This window comes from Triticum aestivum, chromosome 4B (assembly GCF_018294505.1).
Source record: "Triticum aestivum cultivar Chinese Spring chromosome 4B, IWGSC CS RefSeq v2.1, whole genome shotgun sequence".
NCBI lineage: Eukaryota > Viridiplantae > Streptophyta > Magnoliopsida > Poales > Poaceae > Triticum > Triticum aestivum.
The window spans coordinates 388,349,224-388,374,993 of record NC_057804.1 but is presented as its reverse complement, the minus strand read 5'-3'; the positions used below and the strand labels follow the sequence as shown (position 1 = coordinate 388,374,993).

Sequence of the window (25,770 nt, the reverse complement as noted above, 5' to 3'; positions counted from 1 at the left end):
ATAGGAGTACTACTGCATAAATTAGTACTCCCTCCGTTCTACTCCCTCCGTCCCAAAATACTTGTCGGAGGAATGAATGTATCTAGACGCAATTTAGTTTTAGATACATCCATTTTCATCCATTTCTCCAACAAGTATTTCCGGACGGAGGGAGTATAATAGACGACTCAACTTTGTAGTAACTTTGTACAAAGTTGGATCATCTATTTTGGAACGGGGGGAGTATGTAATACTCCCTTTGTCTCAAAATAAGTGCCTCAACTTTGTACGTTGTATTAAGCTTAAGACACTTATGTTGGGACGGAGGGAATAGACGGGATATAACATGAAATACTTCAAACGAATCTTCCAGAATTGGATGTGTGTGTGGGCACTTAATAATTATTAGACTGAAAAAGGAGAACATGGTCGAATTTTCAGGTTAGTAATTGTTTGATAGCAGGATGGCTGAACTGCAGCGACAATACTACAAAAGGTAGTCAGTTGCCAACATCATCACTGGCCCAACCAGATTTTCTATACTGACATCCATCAGTTTTAATTTTGAGAGTTTCTGCTGATAACCAACCGATGCAATTTAAAGAAAACTACTCCCTCCATTCACTTTTATAAGACTTTGAAGACAATTCAGATAATGTACAAAACAGCCCATTTTTAGCTGTCTGAATGACTTACAAAAGTGAATTGAGGGAGTAGCAGTTTTATAGCTGTATAGGTGTTGAAACAGCTGTCATTGTTAGGCTGTTAGCTCCATCATATGTGCTGAATGTTTTGTTATTCGTGTGCATTCACCACTCATGTAGGAGTATTAACTTATGGTATATTGCCAACGATATCCTAAACTGATTGGTTTTCTAGGAACTAGAGGACCTAGACCACACTGCATTTCCAGTCTCGCTATGTAGAATGAGACTTGCAGGACACACTGATAAATTGCAGGAAAACAAAATGTCAATTGTCAGTCTGTGCGAGACAGGTGATGAGTTCAACAGTCTTGATCGCGATTGAGTTGTATCATCTCCTCCCTACTGTTTCCCAAAATATGCCTGGAACATTTTAGCACACATAAAAAAAATACTACTCCCTCCGTCTCAAATTACTCGTCTTAGATTTGTCTAGATACGGATGTATCCAACACTAAAAAGTCAAGTAATTTGGGACGGAGGTAAGGCGATGAACATTTTAGAATAATTAATGATAATAATATGATCTGGAGTTCTTGCTCCAGAAAAAATGGTGGACACCACTCCCACAATAACAATGATCCTTCTTTCTTTGAAGGAATACTTGAAGGAAAGCCAAATAGAACCTAAATTCAAGCCCATGGGGACTTCAACCCAGGCGCTGGTACTGTATGTACATCCACTCCCCAACCAGGCGATGGCTCACTTCCTGAAGTTTATTCCTTTTTGTTCTTGTTTTTATCTGCTGCTTGCTCCTTGGTATTCTTGGGTTTAGTTAAGAAGGTAACCACCCATACTCCTACAAGGGTTGCTTGGAGGGGTGCGAGCCAATATACCAGTAGGTGGTCAAATGATGTGTGATCTCCACGAGCATAGGCCCAAGCAAAGGCCTGCAGAATATAACACAAGTGAATCATTAGATAACTGAAGTTCAATCACAAGAATTAGATGTAGCAAGCTAAAAATGCATGTCAGGTGTTACTCTACTGTGAGTAAAAACGCATTCATGGTTTATCACTAAGTTCGATAGCTACTCCCTCCGTTCCTTTATATAAGGTGTATTTGTTTTTTCAAAAGTCAAATGAGTGCAAGTTTGACTGTATTTTAAGAAAAATATGTCAACATTCACAATACGAAATATATATCACTTGATCCATCATAAAAAGTACTCCCTCCGTCCCATAATATAAGAACGTTTTTCAAACTGAAACAGTTCTTATATTATGGGACGGAGGGAGTAGTTTCATATTTTATCTATTAGGAATTGCGGATATTGTTATTTTGGTCAAATATTCAAATGGTTGACTTGCACGGAAATCAATACACCTTATATTCTGGAACGGACGGAGTATTTGCTAGCAGTGGACATCTGTCAAACTGTTAGTTGGTGTGATATACCATGACCTTTTTGAAGTATTTGAAAGCATCAATGCAACATCTTTGAGATGACAAGAAAAATGTATGCATGTAAAACCATTTAGACAACTTACAAACTGTTTGATTTTATGGCCAAAGTTTGATATCACCATGGCACACTTGGATGATATGAACATTTCACATATCAACTGATCACCACACATTGCAGCGGAACATAATATTATGGAGTGCTGGCTAGCAGAAATGTACTGGCAACCAGAACAAAATTAGTGCTGCCATATATGTGTATGCATACTATTTCGATGATTTGTATTAGATTCGAAGTTATGCACATGTGTTGTAGTTCAAGTTCAAGAGGTTAATTTCTACAACAGTCTCATGACATTAGGTGTAGATAACACTTACAGATGCAGGGTTCATAATTCCTCCAGTCATATCTGAGCTAAGGATATGAATCGTCATTTTCCAAATGCTGGCAATCCATGTCTTCACAAAGAACCCCTGTTCTTTCTTTTTAAGTGTCAATGACACCATCACGACCATTAAGGTTGCCAGTCCTTCAGTTAAAGCCCCATGATGAACACCGACACTTAACGCAGCTCCTTTACCTACTTTAGGGAATGCGAATCGCATGAGCATCACTCCAATAACCGCCCCAATCACCTGATAACCAAACAACGTCAAATGTTAGACAGACGTGCAGATCCATAAATCAACATGGCTACACGAAACAGGCAGATCAGCCAAAGAGAAAAATGATCATTTTTCAAAAAAGGAAAGAAGTATCTTTCCCCTCCAAAAGTATGAAACATCTCCAAAAATATCTTCAGGCCTGGAGATATTACATCAAGCAAGATCTCAAGTTGTTGCAATTCAAAATAAAAGAGAAGCATGTTCATGCCTTTCACTGGTGGATAGATAGCAACCTGTAAATCATGTTTTTTTTTCCAAGAGCAGGCATTGGCTAGCCCCTAACTCTGTTTTGGCCTCTCAGGCCTTTCTTTTTTGTCCTTTCCCCTTGTAACATACTATAGATAATATATGAAAAATATACCGTAGAACTATTGTTCTACGGTTTGCGGATCAAATAAAAGCATGAAACATCTTTCTTGCAACAGAGAGAGTATGAAACATCTATTGTTCAACATGAATTAAATAGATCTGATGGTTCATCTCTCCCTTCCCACCGATTTCATCATTTGAACAAAAACAGAAAGTTTCGTAACACATGATATATGCTGTCTCTTGTAGAATCTCTAGAAATCATCTACATGCCAATGCCAACACAGATGTTATGTTACGCTATCAATCTATATCACATCTGAAGTGACAAAATTGACCACAGATTAATAGTACTGCATTATGCCACATGCCCACAGATTTTGCCCACACAATTACCTACAAAGCCTTTCTGTTCTTTATCCTTTAGTAAAAACTTAACACAGTTGCCAGAAAGGGACCCACGATTATAGGATCGCACGAGGCGATCAAGGAGGCGACCAGGTTTCCCTTGCGCGCCGCCGGTGACGCCGTCGGTTCCCTCTCTCTCCGTCGGCCGCTCCGGCGGCGGGAGGGAGGGGAACCTCGGGTCTGTTCGCTAGGTGGGTGTGTGGTAGGGTTAGGGTTGAGGGAGACGCTGCCGAGGCTGTTGCGGTGGTGTCGCGTCGGAATAAGTTTCTCCGGGCTCCGTTCGCGGTCAGGCGAGGCTTTTGCCTGTGTCTAGGAGCCAGCGGGGTTGGGGATCCCCGGATCTCGTCGAGGTCGCGGGCTATGGTGGCTGGAGGTCCATCGGCACTGGCCGTTTGGGTCCTCAGATGGGCGATGGATGCAGCGAGACGAAGACCTTTCTTCTTCCTTGTTGGTATGATTTGCTACTGCTGTTCTTCTTCTTCCTCTGCGCTGATGCTGGTGGGAGATCCTGCTTTGCCCGGGCGGATAGCCCGGCCGCGGTGCTAGACCGGTCGGATGACTCGAGTTCTCTTCCTTTCGGAAGGGACACTTTTTGCAGTACTCAAAGCCAAAGATGGCGACGGCTGTTGCAGGTGTGTTGGATTGATGCCCATGCCCCCTCAGCGTTGGTGTCAAGAAAGGAGGAAGCAGCGTGGCGGCAATTGTACCATGGTCGAAGATGATGACCTGTTTGCGACTGGTTGCAGATCCTTTTGGTGCAGGGGTCTTCTCTCAAGATTCAGGGATGATGACACTAGGCTCCGGAGATCTTGTGTTATGGTTGTCTTAAGATACTCTAGGTGTTCATGGTCCTTTGTGTTTGCATTTCAGTGTGTTTGTAAGGGTCAAACTACTTTGTACTGATTCGTGATATGAATGAAAAATTCTCAAAAAAAAAAAGCTTTTCTGTTCTTTAATATTATATGTATCCACGTGTGCCCATAACATAAAAGCGAAAAATATAGTACTACGTATTAGCTTAGGGCATCCATAATGTGGTCAAATACTAGTGTCATGTTCAGATTTTGGCATTTTGGCACCACTTGCTATAGCTGCCCGTTGTAACAAAGTTGTCCAATATCGAAGAAATGCATGTCGATGGTAGCATAGAGTAGCAACGAAAATACCTCATGGATTGGTTATGAGATACTAGTATATTATAAGATCATATGGCCCTCAAATAGGTAGGAGTACTGGTCAGATTGTGACGGCTCCTCTCTTGAAAAGAATAGGTAAGTGTTCCTCTCAAGTCTCAAGTATATTAATATATATATATATATATATATATATATAGAGAGAGAGAGAGAGAGATGAAAGGACGAGACAGAGCGACTAATCACCTGCGCAGGGACCCGTACGAAGACGGTGAAGAGGTAGAGGGCGAGGCCACCGCGGGAGGCCAGGGCGCCGGAGATGGCGGTGAGCGGGTTGTAGGAGGCGCCGCCGGTGGCGGATTCGAGCCAGGCGAAGAGGAACATGTAGACGACAGAGAGCGAGACCTTGGCGGCTTCCCCCTCCGGGCGGCCCCCAAGTCCGAGCACGTTGTACACGGCCAACTTCACCAGCGCGCCCGCGCACACCCACAGCACCGCCAGGACCAGGTCGCCAACCACCAGCCACGGCCGGATGCGGCCGCTGGACGCCGGAGCCGGAGCCGGAGCCGGAGCCATGGGCGGGCGTTGGGGGGAGCGGGCAGAGGCGGTGGCTGCCTCCGGTGCTTTCGTGGCCGCGACCGCGAGAGATTCTCCAGCTGCCGGGATTATATGGAGGAGGCGAGCGAGAAATTTGGAATTTTAAAATTGGGAGCGGGTTAAGAATAGATTCCCTTATTAGGATGGCCACGAGCACGAGGGCCAAGGAAGGAGGAAACCTCTGCCGTAGTGGTGCGCGTCAATGATTGCTCGCAGAGGGAGCATCGGAGAATATTTTCGACATGTTTGTGAATACTGTCGTTTGAAGGACGCAGTTCCTTTCAAAAATATAGGAAATCTTTTTCGCCAAAAACGGCAAAAAGTTTCCGTCGCCGGGACTTGAACCCGGGTCTCTCGGGTGAGAGCCGAGTATCCTAACCACCTAGACTACGACGGAGGACATGTTCTTAAGCTTTAGAGTCTGAACCATATCGATAATCATAATCACTTGCCCTTTAACCTGCGTATTTATGTGTATACATCCACACACGGCCATATTAGTTTATGTTTAATCCAAATTCATGTTTTGCATTGGGAGACAGCTCTCTCGTCTATCGCATTCCTTTTTGTATTCACATACTTGAATGCAAGCTTGACTCCGGGACTGAATGCATCATCTGCAAGCTTGACTTCAGGTCCAAGAGGAGATCAAACGAGGTGAGGGAGTATGGATCCAGTACAAGGCTCATCTCCTCCCTCGCATTGCTTATCGGGCTTTCCACCGGCACCACCTATTGCATTCCAAACAAAAGTTCAAGACAAAACATTATGAACATTGCAATTTACAAGCACCACTACAGCTACTAATCCAACACGGAACAATTCTGAATTGAATTTCGGTTACTGACAACAAGTCAATGTAGCATACCTTGTCTGGTTGCTGGAAGGAGTTCTCATCCCGCAGGGAACCAGATGTAAGTACCGTCTTTATGGATCCAAATGTCTGAACCTCATTCTCCAGCCCAGTTATAGAGATACTAAGATCTATAGCCTTGTTGCCGAAATTGAGAACCTGACATAAACGGATTTGGTTATTTCAATTTTCATCAGCTCAGTTTAATTCCGGGACAAGGGAATAAATGCACCTTTATTTTTAGGTAGGTATTTCCATCTTTAGAATTCTGCCACGTGATAGCCGATGCGACCAGTTGGTTATAGTTCGATACATGAATGGTAGATGGATGAAGTGCCGCGCCGCTTGACTCCTTGAAGAAGTGTAACATCCAGTAGTTTGGACATCCATAGTGCTGCCATGAGTTGAAGACTATGGCATCTGGACTCCACCTATTATTAAGCACAAACGTATTCTCATGGATGGCACAGGCATCAGTAGAAAAATTGTAATGATGTACGAGTGTATTTCTCTCTCTAGATATCCTTTGTTATGACCGGCATGTTAGGGGCTTAGCCCAGTTAGTTGTGGCCCAGTCTATCTTATCGTTATTAGGGGCTTAGCCCAATTATCGTTATTAGGGGCTTGAGAGTCAAGTAAACCTCTCTATATAAGGAGAGGAGATGTATCAATCTAATCAAGCAAAGAAGCAATCATATTTGCTCGGCTTCCTCAGGGAGCCGGGAGAACTAACCCTAGCCGCCTCCTTTCCTGCGCCATCTTCCTCTCAGCCGCCGCCTCCTCGCGCACGACGGCGCCCAGCCGCCGGCGGCCGCGAGTTCGTCCACGACCAGCTCCCTCCTTCCCCTACAACCACCGGCCTAGACCCGGTAGAACCCTAGTTTCTACCAGTTTGGTATCAGGTAGCTCGGTTTCGACCATGTCTTCAGCACCACCAATTCCGCCGCTGCCCACCACCACCGCACCGCCGCCGATCCTCTCCACCGCGCCGTTGGCCCTCCCCACCGCGCCGCCGGGCTCCACCGCCGGCGCCTCCACCGGTCAGTCGCCGCCCCCCTCCACCGGTCCGTCGCCACCACCCTCCACCGCGCCGCTGGTCTACTCCCCGACGGAACTCACCGGCGTCCTCAACGATCTTGTCACAGCCGTCCAGGGGATATGCCTCTACTTGGCCGGGCCACTGCTTCCCAGCGGACCACCTGTGCACACCGGCCCGACGCCATCCTCTTCCCTGCTCCGTACCGCCGAGCCGTACGCTCACTGCGGTCATGCTCAGACACCGCCGCGCTTCGCCAAGCTCGACTTCGCCACCTACGACGGCGCCGAGGACCCCCTCAACTGGCTCAACCAGTGTGAGCAATTCTTTCAGGGGCAACCCACGCTCGCGTCGGAACGCACCTGGCTCGCCTCATATCACCTTCGGGGCACCGCACAGACGTGGTACTACGCCCTCGAGCAAGACGAGGGCGGCATGCCCCCATGGGAGCGCTTTCGCGAGCTATGCCTCCTTCACTTCGGGCCGCCGATACGCGGGAGCCGGCTGGCGGAACTCGGCCGCCTCCACTTCACCTCCACGGTGCAGGACTTCGCCGACCGCTTTTAGGCCCTGGCGTGCCACGCGCCCGGCGTAACGGCTCGCCAGCGGGCCGAGCTCTTCGTCGGCGGTCTGCCGGATCATATCCGCGTGGACGTGGAGCTGCGGGGACCCCAGGACCTTCAGACGGCCATGTACTACGCCCGCGCATTCGAGCGCCGCGCGGTGGCCATCCAGCAGGCATCACCGTCCCGGGCCGCTGGGCCGCCACCCGGGCCGGACGTTCCCGCGCAGGGTCGGCCTACTCAGGTTTCCACGGCACCCCTCGCCGCGATCGCGGCGCGCCCGTCCCGCCGGCTCACCTCGGCCGAGCAACTCGAGCGTCGCCACCAAGGGTTGTGCTTGAACTGCGACGAGCCCTACGCGCCCGGCCACGTCTGCCCGCGACTCTTCTACCTGGAGGCTGCGGACTACATTGAGGAGGAGGACGCCACCGCCGGGCTCGGCGACCTGCCCGCCCCAGCTGCCGTGGAGGTGTTTGGCGACGGTTGATCACCTCGAGGAGTTCCGCAAGCGCTTCCCCGCCTTCCAGCTCGAGGACGAGCTGTTTGTGCAGGCGGGGAGAAGTGTTATGACCGGCATGTTAGGGGCTTAGCCCAGTTAGTTGTGGCCCAGTCTATCTTATCGTTATTAGGGGCTTAGCCCAATTATCGTTATTAGGGGCTTGGGAGTCAAGTAAACCTCTCTATATAAGGAGAGGAGATGTATCAATCTAATCAAGCAAAGAAGCAATCATATTTTCTCGGCTTCCTTAGGGAGCCGGGAGAACTAACCCTAGCCGCCTCCTTCCCTGCGCCATCTTCCTCTCAGCCGCCGCCTCCTCGCGCACGACGGCGCCCAGCCGCCGCCGTCCGCGAGTTCGTCCACGACCAGCTCCCTCCTTCCCCTACAACCTCCGGCCTAGACCCGGTAGAACCCTAGTTTCTACCATCCTTCCATCTCTCTACAGAATTCAAGTCAATGGATTATCCAAAATTTTAGCTTAACTTCACGTAGACAAACTGTGGCACGTTTCCAGAAGTACACTGTGACTGATTTATTGATTCAGGAAGTTAAATCATTTACCTGTGATCATTGTCATTTACGAAGAGTGGAGCACAACTTGCCATTTCAACCGCGTCGCTGCGTACAAAAAGTTGGTAAAACACGCAAGTTCAAAATGACTGCTATCATCACCATGATGCCAAACCAGAAGTAGAATACAAGAACCTGTTTCTTTCTAATCCAATAAGAAATGCAGCTTCAGCTAGAGCAGCTACTAGTGTTCCTCGGCCAGCATCATTTCCGGTCACAGCATATTCACTAACAATTGCCTAAAATTTACACAGGGTATCGGTTAGTTGTAAGTATGAGAATTGATGTTAATGCTCGTACCTTCGGTCCGCCCCGGGGTGTGCTGTCAAACATGCTAGATTTGGAAAACATATCACCAGATGAGGTATAGACCTACCACAGAGCGAATGTGAAACATTGCCAACGTATTATTCATTTATTTAAAGCTGAATATATATACTTTATCTAAGTGAAGACCAAGCAACAGTCTTTACATGAACATCATACAGATCAGCAGGTTCGACCGGTGAAATGGTAGATCTATCACAGCTGGATATGATTTTGATATCTGGGTAGGATGCTTTTATTGCAGAATAGAACTTGCGGTAATTCTCTACAAGTACAGACAAGAGAAAACTCAGAGATATTTGTTTAAATGCAGCTTCGATAAAGGTTGCTTTCCTGTATTGCCATCCATGAAGAAAATGTGAAGAAACCAAGAGATATATAAATTAACCTTTATAGTAGTGCATTGAGCATTCCTGATTTCCTATAGAAATATAATTAAGCTGAAAGGGCTCTGGGTGTCCCATTGCTGCACGAACTGAACCCCATGAAGTCCCAGGGTCTCCCCTCGCAAAGTCAATGCCGTCAACAACATCCTGCAAAAGCAAAGAAATTCAAATAACAACAATTTCTTACAAATGGAAACAAGTATTGTTAAGAAACATCACTTACTCGCAATCCTAATTAAGATCATTATGCATGGCATCCTTCAGCTAGGCATGTAAGATATTCCATTTTGACTTTTGATATATATTTAGTCATTTCCCAGATATTCATGCCAGACTGTAGCCTAGACATTAGAGATTTGTAGTAACAGACAGAATATAGACCAAGTGATTGTTCAATTATGCATCCAAATATAGTAATTAGCAATATGCACTTGTTTCTATAAAAAATACATTGCCTAAGCACAAATATATGATTATATTTAGCAGATTCCATTCTGACTATTCACCCTAGGGATGCCATTTCTGAATCCTAAGTGACAAGATTATGTCTGTATTTAATTTTCTATTCTACTTGGTTCTTTACTGAGATGGCTTTTAAAATAAATGGATGATTCATTTATCGTGTAATTCTTTCCTTATTATTGGAGAATAAATTCAGTAAAGAGAGTAAATAGGCAATCGTAATCTTTACTTTGTTAGATTAATGCTCAGAAAATAAGAAAACCTACTAAGGGAGGAATAGATACAGAACATGGCACGTGAAAAAATGTATATAACAATATTCAAGAACATACCTTTACAAAAGCAGCTATTGTGGCAGATGGCACTTGTTCATTTCGGCTAGCCCCTGCCACAATGAAAAGAATTGATCACATCACCAGATTAGCAAACAATCATTTTTACTTCCTACACATAGTAATTACCATCATTGACCACCCAAACTGGGCAAGCACCAAGGTCTTCTGCTAACTACAGTAATAAAATAACAAATCTCAGCTTTAGACTGTTTGCAATTGTCTGACGATTTCCAGATCGAAGTCAAGCAGTAGGGTTTTTTACTCACTTGAAGGAACTCAAAGAATCCAAGTCCATCATCAGTCCAGTAGCCCCAAACATCATTAAAATGACCAGGTCTCTCCTCCCAGGGTCCAACAGTTTCACTCCAGCGAAATGCATTTGACAGATAGTTTCCCATGACATAGTTTCCACCTAAAACATGTAATCAGCATACTATCAATCTCCAGAAATCAATGTTTAATCACAACTGAGCTTTAACCTATTTTCTTAGTTTTAACCTTATGTTACAAAATCTTCAGAGCTTATTGTACTGACTATTACTACTTGCCACTGAATCATGTTGTTCGACACACAACTTCTTTATACAGTTTATGTTACAAAATCTACCAACCACAGCTACATATACTGAGGGAAAAATCAAATGATTATTTGAAACCTCAAAAACACCTAAGCGCCAATAGCCTGTTTGGTATGCTGCCAGAGCATTTGAAGCAAGAAAACGAAAAAAATCTTTCTAGAGTGAACTTTTATCCGCGTAGTAAATCATGTTCATGCAGTTTGTTATGCCAAACCCATAAACTGTGTGTGAAGAAGTTTTGTGTCAACCAAGATGATTCAGTGGCAACTGATAGTATCAGTTGCTTATAATTTTACAAGGTATCTTCGTTCAGTCATAGCACATATAATGATAGAGAGAAGAATATGTATCTAATACAGTACTAGTTTAGTTCATTACCACGAGTCTACCCAGTCTAATATTGTACTCTTAAGTGCAGAAATACATGGTTGAGAAAAAAGAACAATTAACATATGTCATTGAATACTTGAAAACGTAAGCTGGCTTTTAGACATAGAAATTGTACAATATTCACAGTACACTGTACAATCTTGTAGTGCAAAAAATCATGGAACTTCTACCACATATTAACTACAAGGCATAATATCTTCACCTTTTGATATGAATCACAGATGAAAGATGAAAAGAACAGTGACAAACCTGGGAATTTCAAAAATTTAGGCTTTAGATTTGCCAGCATAGACGCAAGATCTTTACGACAACCATGCCCCTGAAAAGGAAAATGATCGAAAGATACATTGTAATTAATGATGGAAACTCTAGATAATATTCATTTTTCTTCTTAAATTATATGTCATATGCAAATTAAGAACAAATTGATAATGCTACAAAAGATACACAAATAGATAACTTGATATCTTGTGGATATTTCCAGGGGTAAAAGTATCATAAAAGTACACCGTGCAATTTTAATTATGACCAATGCACCTGTATTAAGAAACATTTGAATGCGAACTACTAGAACTGCTTGCTGAACAATACGTATACATGTACCCAAACTAAGTTTAGTGAGAACTCTGGTCTCAGGTTATTAAATGTTTAGATTTATTTATGACATGATAACTGAAACATAAATAGTTGTTAATTGCACAACAGAATTTTGTATTTACAGAGTCAAAGCTGTCCATGGACAAATAACTTAAGTTCATTGAGTCGTAAAAAAAAATATGGATATCTGAATTCATAATTGAAACATAAATAGTTGTTGCATAATCGAATATATATTTACTGCTATGTTGTGTTTCTCAATTCTAGTGGATGCAAGGGAACTTCGCAGTCAAAACATGCCATCTGTTATGATACAAAAGGAAAAGGACGATATCCAGATAATAATTGGAAAATAAATTACCATGTAAGTATCAGATGGCATAAGTGATACTTGATCAAACCAAACAATGCCACTTGTTCTGGTTGTAAGCTGAAGCCTTGAGTTGGAATTTCTTTCACTTGATTGCAGATCAAACTCAACCTTCGTCCACTCTTTAAAATCTTCCTTATCAGCCCTACAGAAGAAAGAATTAGAACAAACATAGCCATAGTTGTAATAATAAATGCTGAACTGTAGGTAAATTAAACCACAATATTGCTTACGTGATGGTATAAGCAGCTAGATTCTGAAGACCATCTGAACTTGTCAAGGAAACTGTTAGATCCATGGAGTCTGATGACCTGATGTACATGCTGACTTTATAAACCTTCGCTTCCTCAATATTCTACAACCACGGTAGCGAAAGCAATTCTTATTGTTATACTCAAAACAAACTTATATTGTTCACATATAAAAGTTTAAAAGGAAGAAGAAAATAACAGATACTGTATCAACCCTAATGCAGTGAGCAGTGTGTCACTAATGAGTAGTGACTGCAAAAGATCCAGGTTTAATGGATCTTAATATCTTGTCTCTTGGTATTAAATAGGTATATGGAAAATGAGAAAAGCTCAAGTCACATGAGATTCAGAATCCTGAATTTGGATTAGATAAGTAAAAGTCATACCATGCCCCAGAAACCAGGATTATAAATACCGACACCTCCTGGTGGGCAGACATCATTTCCACTAGATTCACAAAGTACTTCCATCCGAAGTGCGATTGGATTAGTTGCAAAACAGGATGAGCGGTCGGTTGCAACAATAATGTTCGATTCATCTCCAATTATCAACCATGGGTCAATGTTTGAAGGAGTATTAGGACCACCAGCTTCAAAACCTGCAACTTAAATTGTTAGAGATTTGCACATAAAACAGAACCAACATAAGGGAACCACACAAATGTAGGACAGAATGTGTAGCTCATTATCTACTTCTAATTGCATGTCCTCTAAACAACTCTTCACCACATACAAGAATTATGTATAAATGATTAGTCGCCGCTAATACCTAATGTTGTAACAGAGCTGTAATTAACAGAATGAGACAAACAATTAGTCAGTAGCTTTTCATTAAACAATCTACAGTTACAAAAGAGATCAGTAGCAGTTAATTCGAGCAAAGAGGATTATGACCCTGCAGTAATTTCCCTGGAAACTAACTATAAGTGAAAATTTTGAACTATGGCAGGTAATACGCCAAGAAGTGCCAAAATGACGAGCACCCACTTCAATCAGACAAACCAAAGTGCATGTATATCTTTGACACCTCAGATATCAGAACACATTACCTCTATTATTTACAAGTTCGGCCCACAACCCACCAGCCCCGGCATGATTAATCTCCTACAAGTAAAACCAATAATAAGCAACAATCCTCAACCAAGTACAAAAACTAAATAACCTCTAACACTGTATTACAAGGTTCGGCTGCATGAATTCTTTTAGAGAAATAAGCAGCCAACAGGTTTGCTGGCTAGTCCCGCCACAAATAAATTGTCCCTCAGTTGCAGAAAACAGTCATGGGTAATCACTAACTGAAATCCTGAATCACATCTATTTGTTGCAATTCTACAGCTCGTGAATTATACATGCAAAAGTAACACACAATCATACAAATATTTATGCGGGCTGCAGTTGGCTATATGTAGCCATCTAACACAGAGTTTGTTGAGTTGGCCAAGTAAATAGTCCAACGTTGTCAAAGCATGCCCCTCTCTGCACAGGCATGGTGTTGATAGGGTATGAGAACGAATTTACTAGTATATGTGGCTCATATAACTACTCAAAATCAATGTATGAATCAACAGTTAAGAATTAACCTGACCTCGAAAAAGATGCCAAACATATTCTCAGGAATCATCTGAGTATTCTGAGGTGAAGCATTCACACTCAACTGTGCTGTTTGACCCGCTGCTGACCGAACAAAAAATATCTGATACATGGCACAAACAAGGCCCAGCACCCAGAACAACCTGCCATCCAAAGACCTTCTTGGGACGGCCATTGCGACCTGTCACAACTGAAACCAAAGCAGTAACTAATTGATCGTTCTGCGCAAATACATATACTGCAACCCCAGAAACACAGAGCATCAAAGTTACAATGGACAGGGAAGAAGCAAGAACATGAAACATTAATTAAGTCAGGGCAGTAATGTAGGAGTAGAAGTGAAGCCAAGAGAAGACCAGAATACAAGTTAGCACCAACAGATTGCGACAGGGGTATTGTATTTTGCAGTTTACTTTGCAGGGCTGCACTTCATCGCGGACAAGCAACACAGAACTGTCATTCTCTTGCCATCCATCAAAGCAATACACATAATGTATACTGAATTAATTACTGTATATGCCCTGAGGAATTTTTTCCCTAGTAATTGGAACGTTTACTTTAAGGAATCAATTGAAATGTTTTGGCCCGAATTAAGTTGCGCTAGAGGCCATCCTGAACACTCCTTCCGAAACCAACTTTTTTTAGGGAACTTTATGAAAACAAATTGCTACAAATATACAAGGCATAGTGTACCAAAACGAAAACTGTGACAATAACCTATGAATTGGGGAATAGTCATCAAACATTTCACTTGGCACTATAGTATAGTGTACTAATGTTCGGCCGACATGAGAAGCTGTCAGACTTGCAGAGCATACAACAAGGCTTGAAGCAAGTAATGCATGCAGGAACCGGCTTAAAAGGGACAAAGAACAGAGTAACAGACAGTACGGTAAAGGGGCATTTCCGCAAAATAGCAACAAAAGCGTGCCATACACATAGACTGCTTAGAGCAAACATTTCACAGTAAAATTGTGTGTTGTATAAGTAAAGCAAGTTGGCAACCAAGCAAGTGAACCATCTGCTGATCCCCATTCTAAACATAAACGAACCATTGGCCAACCAAAGCCTAAGCTCTAAACGATCGAAAGCATCGCAACATTCGCGCAGTAAAGTTAACCACAAAAATAGAGGGTGCGCAAGAAGATCGATCGAGCTGAGACCTTTTCTGGGATTGCGGAAGCTCGCCAATGCCGGATTTGGGGAGGAAGCGGGGCCGGAGGGCAGCATTTCTAGGTCTCCGCCCCCGCATCGACGAGTCGACGTCGCTGTCGAGAGCAGGCGGCCGCGGGGGAGGCGGCCCCGTCGGATCGTGATCGTGTGGACGGGCGCGGAGGTATCGGTTGCGTTGCTTGCGAAGCTAGGCAAGTCGTTGGTCTTGCGTCGAGCTTATCGCGGTGAACAGGTCAACTGGGACCAGACTTCGAGAGCATTATCCGGCTGATTGATTTATATTTTTAGTTGCGCACTCAGTTAAATCGAAATACCTTTTTTAACAAATACTAGCATTAAGACACTCCCCTCTAAACACATCGACATCGACGGACGCGGTAATTACTTCAACACGTACAACCCATAATGGGCAGCGTTGACGGCATCGCTGGGAAGAATCCTCGCCATTCATTATCTAGTCATACAACAACTGCAGCAGAATTTATCGTAGTAATTTCGCTGCCTATATCCTGCCATAATAAAAGGTATGATGGTTATTATTAAAAAAGTTGGCGCCCGCCCGACCTCGCCCACACACAACGTGTCACGTACCATACGTACGCCCACTTGGTCGTACCGTAAGTATGTAGCGTTGATGTGTGGAAGGCCGCAGTCGGTTAGTCGTTCAACCACGTCCCCCGATGCAGCGGTTTCCACATGCATCACTGGTGGGGATTCCGAGGCCCATCAATGGCAGCATTAGTCCCCCACCCGTGTCCACCCAACCCCTTCCTCGCCATATCAGGTGTGCCCATCATATTCACCTGCGCCTATAGTAGTAGCCGCCGCCACCTCCCACACCACGCCCAAACCCTAGCAACCACCGTCCACCTCCCAGTCTCCGTGGCGATGATGAAGGGTAACCTCATCACGGAGGAGGTGGGGGCTCGCCCACTTGGGCATCGTCGCGTCGCCGAATGCGGGGCTGCCGTTTGGATGGCGCCCGAGCGTCGGCAGCGTTCCAGTGGCGCTGGGTGCCCCCAGTCGGATCCATTGGCATGACGCACGCCATCACTGTGTGACGTGCGTGACTACAATCGGAGGCGCGATGACCCACAAGTATAGGGGATCTATCATCGTCCTTTCGGTAAGTAAGAGTATCGAACGCAACGAGGAGCAGAAGGAAATGACAAGCGGTTTCAGTAAGGTATTTTCTGCAAGCAATGAAATTATCGGAAATAAATAGTTTTGTGATAAGATAATTCGTAACGGGTAACAAGTAATAAATGTAACAACGGTGCAACAAGGTGGCCAAATCCTTTTGTAACAAAGGATAAGTCTGGACGAACTCTTCTAGAAGCAAAGCGCTCCTGGGGACACATGAGAATTACTGTTAAGTTAGTTTTCATCATGCTCATATGATTCACGTTTGTTAGTTTGATAATTTGATATGTGGGTGGACCGGTGCTTGGATGTTGTCCTTACTTGGACAAGCCTCTCACTTACGATTAACCCCTCTCGCAAGCATCCGCAACTATGAAAGAAGAATTAAAATAAATCTAACCACAACATGAAACATGTGGATCCAAATCAGCCCCTTACGAAGCTACGCATAAACTAGGGTTTAAGGTTCTGCCACTCTAGCAACCCATCATCTATTTACTACTTTCCAATGTCTTCCCCTAGGCCCAAATCATGATGAAGTGTCATGTAGTCGACGTTCACATAACACCACTAGAGGAAAGACAACATACATCTCATCAAAATATCGAAGAATACCAAATTCACGTGATTACTTATAAGAAGACTTCTCCCATGTCCTCAGGAACAAACGTAACTACTCACAAATCATATTCATGTTCATAATCAAAGGAGTAATAAATATCACTAAGGATCTGAACATATGATCTTCCACCGAATAAACCAACTAGCATCAACTATAAGGAGTAATCAACACTACTAGCAACCCACAGGTACCAATCTGAGGTTTTGAGACAAAGATTGAATACAAAAGATGAACTAAGGTTTGAGATGAGATGGTGCTGGTGAAGATGTTGATGGACATTGACCCCCTCTCGATGAGATGATCGTTGGTGATGACGATGGCTTCGATTCCCCCCCCCCCCGAAGGGAAGTTTCCCGGGCAGAATAGCTCCGCCGGAGCCCTAAATTGCTTCTGCCCAGGTTCCTCCTCGAGACGGTGGCGCTTTGTCCCAAAAGCTTCCTTATGATTTTTTCCAGGTAAAAACCCTTCATATAGTAGAAGATGGACACCGGAGACCTGTCAGTGGGCCCACAAGCTCTAGGGGCGCGCCCCCAGGCTTGTGGCCACCTGGTGGGTCACCTCTCGTATTTTCTTCGCCCAATAATTCTTGTATATTCCAAAATAATTCTCCGTAAATTTTCAGGACTTTTGGAGTTGTGCAGAATAGGTCTCTCAGATTTGCTCCTTTCCGGTCCAGAATTCCAGTTGCCAGCATTCTCCCTCTTTGTGTAAACCTTGTAAAATAAGAGAGAAAATGCATAAGTTTTGTACCATAATGTGTAATAACAACCCATAATGCAATAAATATCAACATAAAAGCATGATGCAAAATGGACGTATCAACTCCCCCAAGCTTAGACCTCGCTTGTCCTTAAGCAGAAACCGAAATCGATAATCATGTCGACATGTTTAGAGGTAGAGGTGTCGATAAAATAAAATATGGACATGAGGGCATCATGATCATATTTATAACAACAACATATATTGTCATATAATTTCTTATGCTAAAGTAACAATTCGTTCACAAGGTAAAGTATAAATCATGAACTTTATTGAAAACCAACAAACTATGACTTGGTCATTGAAACAATTGCAATTTTCATACATTGGAAAGAGTCAAATGTAAGAGCTTTTATTTAGCAAGTTTCACATACTCAACCATCATTTAATCTTTCATGATTGCTAACACTCACGTGATACTTATGAGACCAAAGTTTCAATCGGACACAGAGAAAGATAGGGGCTTATAACTTCACCTCCCAACCTTTTACCTCAAGGGTAACATCAACAATAATATGGATCTTCCTCAAGATAAAGTGCTTGCCAAAAAGAAAAGGTATAAAAAGAAGAAGAGGTGATGATCACCATGACTCTTGTATAAGGGTAGGAAGTAAAATAAAAGATAGGCCCTTCGCAGAGGGAAGCAGAGGTTGTCATGCTCTTTTATGGTTGTATGCACAAAATCTTAATGCATAAGAACGTCACTTTATATTGCCGCTTGTGATAAAGAACTTTATTATGCAGTCCGTCGCTTTTATTTCTTCCATATCACAAGTTCGTATAAAGCTTATTTTCCTCACACTAAAATATCATACATATTTAGAGAGCAATTTTTATTGCTTGCACCGATGATAACTTACTTGAAGGATCTTACTCAATCCATAGGTAGATATGGTGGACTCTTATGGCAAAATTGGGTTAAGGGATTTTGGATGCACAAGTAGTATCTCTACTTGGTGCAAAAGATTTGGCTAGCATAGGATGAGAAGAAAGCTCAACATGTTGGAGGATCCATGACAATATAACATCTATTCGGATATAAAGAAATATAACCCATTATGTTATCTTCCTTGTCCAACATCAACCTTTTAGCATATAATATTTTATGAGTGCTCACAATCACAAAAGATGTCCAATATAGTGTATTTATATGTGAGACCTCTCTTTCTTTATTACTTCGTATTAGTTGCAACAATGACCAAAACTATGTTTGTCAACTCCCAACAAATTTCATGCGACATACTTCTTATATGTGAAGTCATCACTTCCCATAAGATCATTATATAATCTTTTTATTTCTTTTATTTGTTTACTTCTTTTACTCAAGATCATAGCAAGAAAGCAAAGCCCTCAACTCAAAACTAATCTTTATTATATAACTCTAGGACTCGATTTCATAGAGGGAACACAAAGCAAAACTCAAGGCTAGATCATACTAAAACTTCATTCTACTAAACCAAGATATAACCAAAAGGATCGAACTAATTAAAAAAGATAAAGGTAAAGGTGAGATGGTGATACGATACCGGGGCACCTCCCCCAAGCTTGGCACTAGCCAAGGGGAGTTCCCATACCCATGTACTTAGGTCTCTTTCTTTGGAGGCAGTGATGATGAGGTTTCCGTCAGCTTGATTAAGCTACCCTTCAGATCCTGCAATTCTCGGAGTAGACGTTGTAGCATATTTGCATTCTTCTGAATTTCCTCTAAAAGATGCTTATTTTCAGGCCACCATGAGCTTTTCCCTGCACCACTTTCACTTGGGTGGGATATATCCCAATTGGAGAGTATATGTGTACGAGGAGTATTCTCCACTCCATAATTATAACCAAATTATGAAAGTTGTTCCGATGTAACCCGTTTAAGGGCCGCCTAGGGGGAAGTCCTTCTTGTATCTCTCGGCTTTCATGGTTGCTTGTAGTTCCTATTGCTTGATGGGGATTTGGAATAGTGGAGATGCCAGACAGAGTGCCCCTCCCCGAAGCCGGAGGGTGGACCTCAAGCGAATCCCCTTCATCTTCTTCCATCGTGACTTCCTCAGCCTCCACCCTCCTGAGTTCCATCTACATCAACCAAGCATCATCGTCCACATTGTTGGAGGAGGAAAAAGACATGATGCCTGGCCTTCAAAACTCTGGCAAAAAACATCTCAAAACGAAAACAGGGGATATTGTCGTGGTACGGTGGTCAAGACATTCGGGAGATTATATAATGAATTTTTACCGACCAAAAGGAGTGTACTACAAGAAAACGGAGTCCGTAGGGCACACGAGATGGCCACAAGCATGGGAGGCGCGCCCAGGGGGGTAGGGCGCGCCCCCAGGGCTTGTCGCCTCCTCGTGCACTTTTCAGACTACTTTTTATTTTCCTAATTTTTTTAAATATTCAAAAACGGAGTAAAATTGCTCTTGGAAAAGTTTTTGAGTCGGTTTACTTATCGTATCACATACCTATTCCTTTTTAGAGTCTGGAGCATTCTGGCAGGTATCCCGTATGTACTCCTCCGGTGTTATGGTATTAATAATATTGGATTCAACATTTATGGGAGTACCTGAGATATAATGTTTGATTCTTTGCCCGTTTACTACCTTCGGGTTAGTGCCTTCAGTGTTGTTGATCTTGATGGCACCGGAACAATAAACTTCCTTGATAAAGAGTTCAGCTAGTCCGAGTGATCTGGGTTATCCTACGTTTTATCTCTGTTTCGATCTTTTTTCGACTATAGGGGTTTTGTAGCAATGTAAGGTCATTCCCATTTAGAGAGAAGTTTTCCTGCAAAATATCTTAAGTATAGCAAGACATGGTGACCTACATTAAATTCACGCTCTTGTATCCTTTTATCATGCCATCTTTTAACATTTTCTTTAAACAATTTGGCATTCTCATAGGCTTGGGTTCTCCATTCATAAAGTGAGCTAATATCAAACAACCCACTACAAAAAAAAGACACTTCCGTGATGATACGTGTTTGTCACAGTAGGCCACGTTTTCTGTTATGCATGTACATCCATGATGATTTTATGATAGAATCAAGATAGTCATACATGTGCTGTCGTAGAGTGTTCCATGACATTACCAAAATTATCATCACGGAAGTGTCCACTTCCATGACGATAAATCACGCGTCATAGAAGTGCTTTCGTCAAGGGTGACCGACACGTGGCATCCACCGTAATGGGTCGTTGTTAAGCTATCGGGTCCGGTTTTGGATTCGATAACCCGTTAACAGCCCGGGCCAATGAGGATTTTCACGTGTAAAATTGTCATTGGCCGGAGGAAACACGTGTTGGCTCGCCGTTGGGACAGATGTCATCCTTTCATTGGACAGGAGGCGCCTATGATACGTTGACACGTGGCATGGCCCAACAGAGGCTCATTCTAGTGAAAAGGCCGGCCCGTTTGACTTGGTCAAACGATAACGGGCCGGCCCACGAAAAGCATGTTAACGGCCTATTCGTATATAGCCCATTTACGGCCCGCTAACTCATGACCCGTTACGGCCTACCGGAATTAAGCCCAGTAGCTTCATCTGGGCCGTCCAATATGATTCTAGCCCATTGTAACTTCCGACCCATGTATGGCCCATGATGTCTTTTGGCCCATACGAGGCCATTTGTAACTCTTGGCCCATTAAAGGCCCGTGGTGAATCTGACCCACAATGAATAGTGTACCGCTTTATACCCATTAACGGCCCATTATTCCATTGGGCCGTTTCCAACCCGTGTTATATTTCGGCCTTCTCATGGCCCATTTATTCTTGGGCTTATTTCCAGCATTCGGTTACTTACGGCCCGTTACTGGCCTTTTCTCCTTGTGGGCCAAATTCAGCCCATGGTTACAGGCGGCCTGTTTGCGGCCTGTTAATCCGTTGGGCTGATTTTGTAGCATCATCAAATATGGCAGATTAACGACGACCCGTTATGGTCGGCCCATGAACGGACGACTCCAAATCTAGCCCATTTACGGCCCATAATGCGGTCTGTTATTGGCCCATGTTTGGCCGATCGATCATACAACCCGTAGAAGGCCCATTGATGCTACGACCCTTAGAAGGCCCATCATTTCTATGGCCCTTAGAAGGCCTATTGTTTCTACGGCCCGTAGAAGGCCCATGGTAACTACAGTAAATATGTAGCCCATGGTTATTGTAGCTAGTTTTTAAAAAATAGGTTATTGCGGCCACTAGCAAACCGCGGAAAAAGAACTGCACTGACTACAAGCAAACAAATAAACAAGACAACAAGGAAATAAATATGCAAGCAACTTACGCTAGGCTATCACGACTATTACACATATTACATCCACTGGGCATCAAAGTTCGCCACCAGTGCAAAAATAGGGAACAAAGCAGCATATCATATACACTGGTTGTCAAACTTGGCGACCAGTGCAAATAAACGCCGCAACAAAACAAGTCCAGAACTGAAACCACTTCAAAAGAGCTCAAGAAACAATATCCTGGGTACCCATAATGCTGGAAAGATGCTTAGCAAGCTTATTAACTTTCTCTTGTTTGGCGCTTAAATCCTCCAGCGCTTGTTGTTGCACCAGAAAGTATGCATCTGAATTCTGCACGGACTTCCTCAGTCCTTCGGCTTCTTGTCACAGCACAGCTGACTGATGCCTTTCAGCTTGTAGCTGAGACTGAAGAAGCCGAAGTGATTCAGGCAGCGAGTTTGAAGAGCTTGTGCCAGCGGTACTAGCCAGTAACTCGAACACTACATCAACGCAGGACTGTGGGGTTTTCTCACTGTCTACAAGATCATTTTTATCACCTTTCTTGGAGACCAACAGGGTTGTCTCACTATCTTGAACCTTATCTGCATTACTTTCTCTACCATTGCATAGTGGGGTGCTCTTCTCCAATATTCTGTTCGCATACTACAAGAGAAACAAGCAGACACATCACATGTTTAGCATGTAGTATACGAAACTCATTTTGGTAAACCGGTTCAGTAGTAAGGTGGACAGGATAACAGCATGAAACAAACATATATATATGTACTATGGTCACTGTATTGTCCATATCATTCTAGTTTATGTTGCCAAATCAAGATAGAGACACAGTTCAACTCATATATTTTTAAGACACAGCAGCATAGACCGAATATAAGTGTGAGAACTACACAACATTGGCAACACTTGTAATGTGCATCACATGAGAACATAACTGTTTATACAACTGAAACTGAAATCAACATAGAGCAAGAAGTTAGAATAACAATCTAGTTAAAGAAATAGGTTTAAAACATACATGTTGCACCATTGGAGTTTCAATTGGATCCTTCAAATTTGAAAGTAGTTGGTATGAGTAAATACAGTGATGCAACAGCAAAGGAGTATGGACTATAACTACGGAATCTGACCCGAGAACAGTTGCTCTTCTGCTTTAAACATGGAGTTTGGGTTCGCTGTGGTGGTCTTCATGCTTTGGGCACTGCAGTTGCTTTACAAACTGCTCGTGTGGGGGTACTCTGTGGTGGACATGGTGCTTTGTCAACTAGAAGTGGGTTACTGTCCGCTGGGGTTGGGGTTAGATGGGTTGTAGCTGGTTCTCTACCCAACGGTGTAAGTGTGCAAACTGGAAGAGTCTCGATTATGTGTGGTGGGGCTAGTTTGTGGGCCAGTACAACCATGGTTCTATCTGCATCGACGGGTAGCACTGTCTTTTGTGAAGAACGGGTTTTTGCTCCCTTACATACTGCCATCACCCCCTCCAATTCAAATGGCTGATAGACAAGAAAAGAAATTGAATGTACAAACCTTGTATGATAGACAGATGTGGTAATTCACATATATGTTGTCTAACCAAACAGGACAGCATGACACAATTTCACATATATGATGCCTAACTAAACAGGATAGCATGACACAGTTTCAGATATATGATGGATAACTTAACAGGATATAATGGCATAATTCAACATATGATGAGTATCTAAACAGGATGACATGACAAAACTATATGATGTCTTTCTAAAATAGGTTGGGATGAAATAATTCACATACATGTTGTCTAAGTATACAGGATGGCATGATACAATTGACATAATTGATTCATATACTAAGCAGCTGGCACTCGCATGTATGATCTCTAAACTAAGCAGATGGAATTCAATATTGTGCATATGATGTCTAAACTAAGCAATGCAAGACACCATATGCATGATATGAGAAATATAAACATTGCAACTTAGAGCATACACCTCAGGTGGGATATAGGACTGGTCATCTGTCTCTGAATCCTCCTCTGAGGAGCTCCCTGTAACCATCGAGATATATGCTTCAACAGGTACCATTGCCTGCTCTGAAGACCTTGTTTTCACTCCTGATTTTTCCATAACCGGCTCAAATGGCTGATACACATGAAGAGTAGTTCAATATACACAGATTGTCGACAAATGGAATACGTAATGAAAAAAAGATGGCATGAGATAATTCACATATATGATGCCTGGCTACATGGCGGTGCATAATTCACATATATGATAACTGGCTGAAAAACATGGCATTGCATAATTCACATATCTGATATAGAAAGCAAACAGGAGGCATTCACACAAAGCATGTCTAATCTAAGCAGATGGCATGGCAATGCAAGACACCATATGCATGATATGAGCAATATAACCCTGCCAAGTTAGAGCATGCACCTCGGGGGGGGGATAAGACTGGTCATCTGTCTCTGAATCCTCCTCCGTGGAGCTATCTGTAACCAGCAAGAAATCTGCATCGACAGGTAGAACTGACTGCTCAGAAGACCTTGTTCTCACTCCAGATTTTCCCATGACCGACTCAAATGGCTGATGCACAGGAAGAGTAGATGAATGTATAAACATTGTTGACAAATGGAATACATTATGAAGAAAAATATGAAACGATACAATTCACATATATGATGACTGGCTAAACATGATGGCATTGCATGATTCACGTATATGATGTCTGGCTAAAGAAGATGGCATTGCATAATTCCCATATACTCCCTCTATTCCTAAATATTTGTCTTTTGAGAGATTTCAAATGGACTACCACATACGGATGTATATAGACATATTTTAGAGTGTAGATTCACTCATTTTGCTCTGTATGTAGTCACTTGTTGAAATCTCTAAAAAGATAAATATTTAGGAACAATGGGAGTATGATATAGAAACCAAACAGGTGGCATTCACACAAAGCAAATCTAAACTAAGCTGATGGCATATAAGATGTATAATGTAAGCAATGCGAGGCGCCATATGCATGATATGACCAACATTAGCATGCCAGGTTAGAGCAAACACCTCATGTGGTAAATAGGAGTGGTCGGCTCCCTCTGAATCCCCATCTGAATAGTTATCTTCCTCTGGAATACAATCTGGAATGGCGGGAGGGGGGGGGGCACTTTGCCCACCATGGAGCGGTGTCTGCATGACATTATATTCCCACGCGATGGTCTTTTATTTTTCTCTACATGTTCAGTACGATTGTGTACAATGACTGACATGCATAATAAAAAAATAGTTAGATTTTGTAAGGCCTAAGGGGTGCATGCAGAAATCAAGACTGATGGTAGCAAACGAGTGGATAGATCCAAAACTAATGATAGCAAGTAGATTATAGCTTCAGTTTTAAAAAGATAGAGAATGGATCATCTACTATTTGTTGCCACCCAACTCATGTAGCTGCCAGAGGTCGTGCAGCAGCAGCAGCAGCACGAGCGAGAGCAAGAGCAGAGCAGCAACACGAACAAGAGCAAGAGCGGCGCAGCAGCGTGACCGACAGCAATAGCAGAGAAGAGCAACAGCACGAACGACAACAAGAGCAGTGCAGCAGCGCGACTGACAGCAACAAAAGAGCCACAACGCGAGCGAGAGCCGGAGCAGCAGCAGCTAGTCCTGGAATGGAAGTCGCTGCCAAGGAAGCAACGACATGGGGGAGAGACACCGTGGATGAAGTGGCCGACGATAGCACCATCGATGGAGACCCGCCATGGCTGCTCGGTATCGAGCACCGGCAGCCCCGTGAGATCGAATAAAAGATAAACTACAGCGGTGAGTGCAGAACCTCCTTGGTGGCGTCGAGT

At 43.3% G+C, this 25,770-nt stretch overlaps 1 protein-coding gene and 1 non-coding gene across 4 annotated transcripts; both read right to left on the bottom strand.

Annotated features, from left to right (window-relative positions):
• Window positions 1-1,188: 1,188 nt before the first annotated feature.
• Window positions 1,189-15,415, bottom strand: LOC123092288 (alpha-L-arabinofuranosidase 1). Of its 3 annotated transcripts, none has more exons than XM_044514011.1 (20): window positions 15,170-15,415; window positions 14,002-14,196; window positions 13,466-13,520; window positions 12,804-13,015; window positions 12,400-12,521; window positions 12,158-12,311; window positions 11,449-11,518; window positions 10,498-10,643; window positions 10,358-10,403; window positions 10,229-10,281; window positions 9,437-9,581; window positions 9,195-9,313; window positions 9,022-9,093; window positions 8,857-8,960; window positions 8,713-8,769; window positions 6,286-6,484; window positions 6,069-6,212; window positions 5,781-5,931; window positions 2,466-2,723; window positions 1,189-1,573 (listed from the first exon to the last, which is right to left on the bottom strand). In XM_044514011.1, exons 2-19 carry the CDS (start codon window positions 14,179-14,181, stop codon window positions 2,674-2,676), a joined length of 2,079 nt encoding a protein of 692 aa, XP_044369946.1. In that variant the 5' UTR covers window positions 14,182-14,196; window positions 15,170-15,415; the 3' UTR covers window positions 1,189-1,573; window positions 2,466-2,673. The 3 variants fall into 3 exon arrangements, with proteins under 3 accessions (XP_044369946.1, XP_044369947.1, XP_044369948.1); XM_044514012.1 differs by having other exon boundaries at window positions 14,002-14,187; window positions 15,170-15,402; XM_044514013.1 differs by lacking the exons at window positions 1,189-1,573; window positions 2,466-2,723 and having other exon boundaries at window positions 5,630-5,931.
• Window positions 5,525-5,597, bottom strand: TRNAE-CUC (transfer RNA glutamic acid (anticodon CUC)). Its single transcript has one exon. It is a non-coding gene; the product is annotated as a tRNA-Glu (tRNA).
• Window positions 15,416-25,770: the final 10,355 nt, after the last annotated feature.